Source organism: Solanum tuberosum, unplaced genomic scaffold (assembly GCF_000226075.1).
Source record: "Solanum tuberosum cultivar DM 1-3 516 R44 unplaced genomic scaffold, SolTub_3.0 scf00133, whole genome shotgun sequence".
Lineage (NCBI taxonomy): Eukaryota > Viridiplantae > Streptophyta > Magnoliopsida > Solanales > Solanaceae > Solanum > Solanum tuberosum.
In genome coordinates this window covers 51146-59644 of record NW_006239056.1, presented here as the reverse complement: position 1 = coordinate 59644, position 8499 = coordinate 51146, and the positions used below count along the sequence as shown (strand labels likewise).

At 34.1% G+C, this 8499-nt stretch overlaps 3 protein-coding genes across 3 annotated transcripts; all 3 read left to right on the top strand.

The window, feature by feature from the left end:
• Window positions 1-1507: 1507 nt before the first annotated feature.
• LOC102600698 (F-box protein At2g26160-like) lies at window positions 1508-2215 on the top strand. Its single transcript, XM_006351130.2, has one exon. The coding sequence runs from the start codon at window positions 1514-1516 to the stop codon at window positions 2213-2215; it is 702 nt and encodes a 233-aa protein (XP_006351192.1). The 5' UTR covers window positions 1508-1513.
• A 475-nt stretch (window positions 2216-2690) lies between these two features.
• LOC102600368 (F-box protein At2g17036-like) lies at window positions 2691-4019 on the top strand. The gene has a single exon (XM_006351129.1). It carries the CDS (start codon window positions 2691-2693, stop codon window positions 4017-4019), a length of 1329 nt encoding a protein of 442 aa, XP_006351191.1.
• A 2675-nt stretch (window positions 4020-6694) lies between these two features.
• LOC102601273 (F-box protein SKIP23-like) lies at window positions 6695-8144 on the top strand. The gene has a single exon (XM_006351042.2). The coding sequence runs from the start codon at window positions 6710-6712 to the stop codon at window positions 8009-8011; it is 1302 nt and encodes a 433-aa protein (XP_006351104.1). The 5' UTR covers window positions 6695-6709; the 3' UTR covers window positions 8012-8144.
• Window positions 8145-8499: the final 355 nt, after the last annotated feature.

Genomic DNA, 8499 nt, shown 5'->3' with positions numbered 1-8499 from the left:
TATATATAATTAATTTTAATTGCATATTCAAAAGTTAGATAGTCTATAGCTTAAACAATATTTGTTAATATAACTTAGCTAAATATCACCACTTTTATTATCCTATGTTTCACGCTTACGTGGATATAATATTTATGGATACTATATTTATTACACTTAAAATTTTGTGCTAAATTATTATGATTTATAGTATTTTTACGCAATTTTTAACTAAGATGGAGGAGAATATCAAAATTACCAACAGAACTAGGGAGACAAGTACACAAAAACCAAGCTGAACATCCATTGTTCTTCTGTTGAGTTCTTATGAAATTCTACTGAAATACGATGAATATATATACTACTAGAAGAGAAGTAAACTCACTAAAGAAAAAGAATCAAAATTATTAATCCCTCCGTCCAGTGTTTTAAAAGACTTTGTTAGGACTCGCCTCGGGGTCTAGCAAAACGCTTCAAGACTCAAGTGTGGGGTTTAGTTTCCTTAGAGATCTTCTTGTGATCTTATTATTCTTCCTTCTTTTAAAGATCTTCTTGTAGTCTTGATACTTGGCCGATTTGATTGTCTATCTTCCAGATTACTTCATTTTAGTCCGACGCTAGGATTGTGGTTACTTCAATTCTGTATCCCTTGAATGATGGCTTTCTTTTCTTGCGTTGCTTCAGTGAGGGCAGGTTGTTTCTTTCCTTCTTTGACGTTCTTTTTTTTTGATTCCCATGCTTGATTTAGTATACATCTTCTCTGATTGAGTTCCAGCAATGACATATCTGCTTTGAAAGGCATGGTTAACTTGCAAGATTTGATTTGATTCCTTGAGTTCAGATTGATTTGAAATCAATCTTCTCCTTAATTGATGACTGCTGATTTGATTCTTGATGCGTCATTCTTTAGGATTTTGTGTATCTAACACAGATACACTAGTCTTGATTTTCCTGCAACACAAGGTAGTTTATCATTATGCAAAATATTATTCCCTCCATTCCATATTAAGTTAATTTTTGAGGTGTTTCACACCCTTTAAGAAAAATAGATTAAGACATAAATTGAATCTACTTTTCCATTTTTACCCTTATTAATTATTGTCAAATTTATGATTAAAATAACTAAATATTAATTAATCACTAATTCCAATACTAACTAATGAAGGGGAAAATTGGAAGAATACTCTAAAAGTAGTCTTGAAAACTGAACAATTAAGTTAATTTGAAAAATAGAAAATGTCTCAAAATTAACTTAATATGGAATGGAGGGAGTATAAGTTAACAATATCATTGTTAGGCTCATAGTAATGGTTGTCGGTTAGAGAAACTCCCCACAAGTAAAGTATATTTATTTTCATATTGTTTTTCATTGTATATCTTATTGTAAAGCTTAAATAGTTTTTTTGAGAAAATCTTGCTGTAATAAACTCACGTCCAATGGGTAATAAACTTTGAGGAACTTGAATATGATGTAGGGAATTTTTTTGAGAAAATCTTGCTTATTTGGAGTGATCAAACCAATCATTTTTCTCTAATGGGAATTAGTATTCGGGATCAATTATTTTGTTTAAAGTCAGGGGGTGAGAATTGGACTACCTTGAAAGATCCCAGTAAGGTTGTCGATATTATTGTGTATAAGGGGAACTTTTATGCTGTTGATATTTATGGAGGGACCATAAAGTATGATCCCTCATCGTTTAACGAGACCAACGTATCTTCCAGCATAAAGATGTTATCTTCGAGCTTATTTAAGAGGTGGGGTAGTAAGAAACGACTGGTGGAATCAGGTGGGAAGTTGTTTCTAGTTGATATGTTTTTAGATACTGATGTTAAGACGGAATTGCATGGTTCTCAACCTTCATGGAAATGTCCCAAGGAAATTAAGCTTTACCGGCTTGATGAAGAACAACATGAGTGGATTGCAGTGCATACATTGGGTGATCAAATTTTCTATGCTGGTGATGCCTGTTGTTTCTCTGTTTCTTCATTAAACTTTGGTGATCAATGCAGAGGAAACTGCATTTACTATGAGAATGGAGGTATAATTGTGGACATCTTGGGAGAGTTACCGCCAAAGTACTACGATGACGACTTTGAAGATGATTGTGTATGTGGTGGTAGTTTTAGTTATCCATTTCCTGTTGATGGTGGTGTAAATTTTAGCAGTGATGATGATGACGACGACGATGATGATCCAATAACTTGCAAACTACTCAAGAGATATAAATCTCATTAGGCAAGTGCAGTGCGATGAGCTCAATTGAGAAGGTACCTAAATTTTTTGATAGTCATTATAAAATCTTGAGTTCCAACAAGATCAAAATCAATACACACAAAAAAATTACACTAAAGCACATAAAATCCAGTAGTAAAACAAAAGTCAATAAAATTACTAAAAAATCAAATTCTAAACAAAGTCCCAAATACCACTAAATTACCAAATTAATTAAAAGAAGAGATAAAAGAAATGATCTAAATCATTAATTTCATAATTTATGCAAATCAATAAAAATGCAATAAGGAAAAGAAACTGGTTTGGAGCATAACAAGGAATACAATATGCTATTTGTTATAGAGTCCTTGATTAATGAGAAGTATAATTAATCATTAATTCGTTACTAATTAATTTTTTTATTTTCTCATTCGGATATTAAATATGTTATTCAATTAGTTAGGATTGTAATTCAACTTTGTCATTCTTAACTCCGATGATGGAAGCCAGGGCTCGTTGGTGTGATCTTCCGATAGAACTTGTTGAAAGAATTAGTAAATTCGTCGACAACCATATTGATATCCTTCGCATTCGTGCCGTATGCAGTTCATGGCGTTCAACATTTTCTCCTAATTTTAAAATCCCCAAACCTCAGTTTCCCATCAAACTACCCTACAAACTGCCTTTCCCCCACCAACCCATGTTCTGGACAACTGATCTCAAATCTCATTGTTATTTAATCGAAAGCACAGTTTATCTTTTCCAACTTCCTCATCCTCCTCACACAGGATGGTTGGTCAAGATTCTAAAAACAGCATACGAAGTAGTTAAGATTTTGAATCCTCTAACCAACAGAGTAATCGATGATTTGCCTGATAAGAAATTGAATTTACTAGATTTACGTGTTTCTCAAGTTTGTAAATTCTATCATGTGCATTGGGTCTTAAACTATCACTCACATTGTCTGCTCGGATATGATTTATTTAATAAAATCTTGCCTATTTGGAATAATCAAACCAATCAGTTTTCTGTAATGGCAACTAGTATTTTTGATCACTTATTGTGTTTTAAGTCAGGGGATGACAAATGGACTACCTTGAAAGATCCCACTAGTAAGATTGTTGATATTAGTGTGTATAAAGGGAATTTTTATGTTGTTGATACTTATGGAGAGACCATAATGTATGACCCCTCCTCGTTTAACAAGACCAATGTATCTTCCAACGTAAAGGGATTATCTTCTAGCATTTTTAATGGATGGGGTAGTAAGAAACGACTGGTAGAATCAGGTGCGAAGTTGTATCTGGTTGATATGTTTTTAGATACTGATGTTAAGGCCGAGGTGCATGGTTCTCAACCTTCATGGAATTGTCCCAAAGAAATTAAGGTTTACCGGCTTGATGAAGAACAACATGAGTGGATTGCAGTGCATACATTGGGTGATCAAATTTTCTTTGCTGGTGACGACTGTTGCTTCTCTGTTTCTTCATCAGATTTTGGTGATCAGTGCAGAGGAAACTGCATTTACTATGTGAATGGAGGTATAACTGTGAATATGAGAATTTCTCCGCCAAAGTACTATGCCTACGGCTTTGAAGATTATTTGGTATGTGGTCTTAGCAAGGAGGTGAAACTTAGATATAAAGGATTACATGGTCATCACACAGGTATCTTTAGCTTACAAGATGGTAAACTTGGTTCATTGTTATCCTTCCTTGAATATGCAGATATTTTCTGGCCACCCCCATCTTGGCTTTTTACTGACGATGATCAGGCAGCTTCTAAAAAGTTTTCGCATTTTGTAATTGATGATAGACATGTCGTTTAATGACAGGCCCTACATGAAGAAGGTTTGGTTTTAAAGGTATCAATGACCTGAAGATTTTAGATTCTTTGTTTATGAAACTCAATGCCTTTCTTTTATTTTATTCACATGCACTTCAATACTCCATTTAACTAATGCATTCGTTCCTTGATTGACTTGTTTATATTAGATGTTGAATTCGACACTAAACATGCTGCAGAACGTTTTTAATATCCTTGATTGTGTCTGTCATGTGCCAATGAGGTTTCCAGATCAATATTGATGTCATTGTTCTTTTCTCTATTATTTTCAACATCTCCTTTTCAAACCTGTTTTGTATTGCTTGACTTGAGCCGAGGATCTTTCGGTAACAATCTCTCTGCCTTCAAAAGGTATGGATAAGGTTTGCGTACACACCACCCTCCCCAGTCCCCACTTGTAAAAATTAAGTACCTAAACATACTTCCAAAAACTAAAAATAAAGTTTAATTTATATATATCTTGAACTACACGTGTCCAAGAACTAGTTTATAAAATATGTGTTTTTGCCTTTGAGAAGATGAAATTTTAGTTGCTTTGTTACATTTTTGTGCATAAGGGTACTCTTGCGCAAGTGCAGCATTACATCTACTCTTCGACAGTTAACATGCTGTAGAACGTTTTTAATTAGCCTTGATGGTGTCTGATATGTGCCAAGAAGTTTTCCTTTAACAACTTTTCAATTTTCTTCCTTTGTCAGCCTTGACTGCAGTTTTATTCAAATTGAAATCAGTAATCTGTATAAGATGAACTTTTATGCGATTGAGACCAAAAAAAATAATTAGAGTGCGAGTCATAAAAGAAAGATAAAATAGTGTGCAAATCACAAAAATGAAATTTTAGGGTTGCCAAACGCAAGGACTCCAAACAGGCTCATTGTTTTTTGCTTAAAGAAGTTGTTGAAAGAATCAGCAGATGCTTCGACAGTCATATTGACATTCTCCGAATTCGTGCACTCTGCAATTCATGGCGTTCAGCACTTCCTCCAAATTTAAAAATCCCCAAATCTCTGTCTCCTGTCAAACTACCTATCCCCAACAACATGACCCGCAATTATTATGAAAAATCTCAGTTTTACTTAATACAGGCTGGTTGGTGAAAGATTGTAAAAACAATAGACGAAAAATTTAAGATTTTGAATGTGATAATATGCCTACAAAAATGAATTTACTAGACTTTCGTGTTTCTCAAAAATCCTTTGCTTGTCTAGCAAAACATGAAATTAAATATACAAGGCAAAAAAGGGAAATTTTTTAAATTCGGAGGAAGTGTTGAACTCCATGAACTGCAGACTGCACGAATGTTAAATATTCTTTCTTTTACTTGTATTGGCATAAATAGTCTTGTAAATGCCATTTAGTCCAATATGGGAAGTGGAATCTCACTATGTTTTGAAACTTAAAATTGGAAATTTCAATTTTAACTATGAGAGTGCGTCCACCAAAGAAGTTCATACTACTGAACGTATGCCCCAAGGCACAAGTTATGCTTAAGGAAAAACAAATTCGCAAGACACAAGTTATATGCTATAAGACATAAGTTCAGTATATTAACTTCTTTAAGTATAATGTTCTAAAATTGAACTTATGCCTTATAGGGCATAATATATGTGTGGAGAATATTTTCTTAAATTGTTGGGGGTATTTTTATACGCATTCGATTACTTGAAGTGTTGAAGGATAAAAATTCTACTTACTAGAAATTAAGTAGTACGATTCAAACCAAACCTTACCATTCTTTTCTGTTTTTTTTTCTCTTTTAGGAAGGTATTATAATTATACTAGCTAGTTTAAAATCTATCCATTTAGACGCCATAGTGCAATGTGATTTTATTTTTGTTTTAACCACAAGGAAATCCACAATCGCTATTATTCTTTGGGTTCTCATTGATTAAATTTGCTCTTGTACAATAACTCATAAACTACACATAAGATATAAACCAAATTAAGCAAGTGTAGTGGGATGAGCTCAACTGAGAAGGTGTTGGCAGGGGGTCAAAATCTCTTACCTTCCTTATAGAATATCACCTGATTCACCAATTCAACCAACATAACGAATATGTAATGGTCATTTTGAAAGGGTTCCTCTTTAAGAATATTTAAATTAACTGAAAATGAAATTTACTAGTGATTGGTTAAGTAACATCCTTAATTTTGATATCAATAAACTATATACCTTTTTGATCTTATCTCACTTACTTTAGATAATTAAAATTAAGAAACCAATTAGTAGCGTGCATAGTTGGAAGTTTAATATACAAATCATACTACATATAGAAATACTAAGATTTGTTTTCTCGATTAACACAAATAGAAACACATCTCATGTGCCATAATCCACGTAGGACGTCTCGTTGGACACAAAGTTAATATGTAGAACGAACGTATCTATTTGTTTAATTTTATACATGTTTAACTGTCTATTTTTACAAATTCAAAATTGAAGGACATAAATGTCAGCAAAAGCCAAGTTGAATGACATATTTATGTATTACACATTTGTTACTTCAAAGTGCATTTAATACTACCCAAAATATGTAACATCGTTCTCATAATATATGATGTATTACCCTCACCGCCACATCAGTGCCATGTCAGAAATTAATTATAATTTTTGCACTTTATTGCTTTGCTATCCTCAAAACTGCGATTGGGAAAAAGCTTTGCTAGGGTTTTATGGTGAAAGCAATGAGCAGGGAAAGTAAGATGGCTTCTTGGTCTGATCTTCCGAAAGAAATTGTTGAAAAAATCAGTGAATCCCTCGACAGCCATATTGACATCACCCGTTTTCGTGCAGTCTGCAATTCATGGCGTTCAGCAATTTCTCCTAATTTTAAAATCTCTAAATCTCTCTTTCCCATCAAACTGCCTTTACCCAAGATAACAATGACTGAGGATTTTCATAAAGAATCTGAGTTTTATTTAATTGAAAGCACTGTTTATCTTTTACAACTTCCCCATCCTCCTCACACACCCTGGTTGGTCAAGGTTGTGAAAACAGTAGACGGAAAATTAAGGATTTTGAATCTTCTAACCAACACAGTATTCAAGGGTTTTCCCGATAAGAAATTGAATTCACTAGATTTCCGCCTTTCTCAAGTTTTTAAATCCTATCATGTGCAGTGGATCTTAAAGCCTTACGCCCGTGAATGTGAACTACAGGTTTTAGTTAGTAAAATCTTGCTTATTTGGAATGATCAAACTAATGATTTTTCTCTAATGGCAATTAGTATTTGGGATCATTTATTGTGTTTTAAGTCAGGGGATGAGAAATGGACTGCCTTGAAAGATCGCAGTGCTAAGATTGTCGATATTATTGTGTACAAGGGGGATTTTTATGCTGTTGATACTTATGGAGAGACCATAATGTATGACCCCTCTTCGTTTAACGAGACCAATGTATCTTCCAACGTAAAGGGATTATCTTCGAGCATTTTTAATGGATGGGGTAGTAAGAAACGACTGGTGGAATCAGGTGGGGAGTTGTTTCTGGTTGATATGTTTTTAGATACTGATGTTAAGGCGGAGTTGCATGGTTCTCAACCTTCATGGAAAAGTCCCAAGGAGATTAAAATTTACCAGCTTGATGAAGAACAACATCAGTGGATTGCAGTGCATACATTGGGTGATCGAATTTTCTTTGCTGGTGACGACTGTTGTTTCTCTGTTTCGTCATCAGATTTTGGTGATCAGTGCAGTGGAAACTGCATTTACTATGTGAATGGAGGTATAGTTGTGAACATCTTGGGAAATGACCTTAGCGAAGAAGTGAAACTTAGATATAAAGGATTACATGGTCAACACACAGGTATCATTACCTTACAAGATGGTAAACTTGGTTCTTTGATATCCTTCCTCGAATATGCAGATATTTTCTGGCCACCCTCATCTTGGCTTTATACTGGCGATCGGGCAGCTCTTCAGACACTCTTCACTAATTTTACGCCTCAGAACTTGCCTTTTCTATCTGGTATTTAACTGGCTAAAGATTTAGATACTTTGTTTTTGAAACTCAATGCCTTACTTTTATTTAGACACCCTATTTAATTTCCTCGTTGGCACTATCTATGCCATACTTGGTGTTAATTAAGTTGATTATCCTTTGGAATAATTTACTTTCTTTGTTATATTTTTGTGCTAAAGCGTACTCTTGCGCAAGTGTAGCATTGTATCTACTCTTTTGTGAGACAAGTGACATGTCTTTTAAGAGATGGTGCACAAACTATGCCCTTTAATAGCCTACAGTAATCTCTGTGTAAGCTCATGTCTTTCGAGCTGAAAGAAAAGTGAGTCTGATAGACTTGATCTTATTCAAACTCTGTTATCTGAGAATTCGCAAGCCGCCTTCACCTCAATTTGAAGCCTATAGTAAACTCTGTTCCTTTCTATTCTATTACGTTAATGTTCCTTCCCCTCTGTCTCCCCTTGGCTTATTTAGGATTAATACTACTCAAATGATTTGAATG

What these genes read in the sequence shown, in the direction of transcription:
- LOC102600698 (XM_006351130.2), top strand. Translation starts at nt 1,514, where the DNA reads ATGGGAATTAGTATTCGGGATCAATTATTTTGTTTAAAGTCAGGGGGT.
- LOC102600368 (XM_006351129.1), top strand. Translation starts at nt 2,691, where the DNA reads ATGGAAGCCAGGGCTCGTTGGTGTGATCTTCCGATAGAACTTGTTGAA.
- LOC102601273 (XM_006351042.2), top strand. Translation starts at nt 6,710, where the DNA reads ATGGTGAAAGCAATGAGCAGGGAAAGTAAGATGGCTTCTTGGTCTGAT.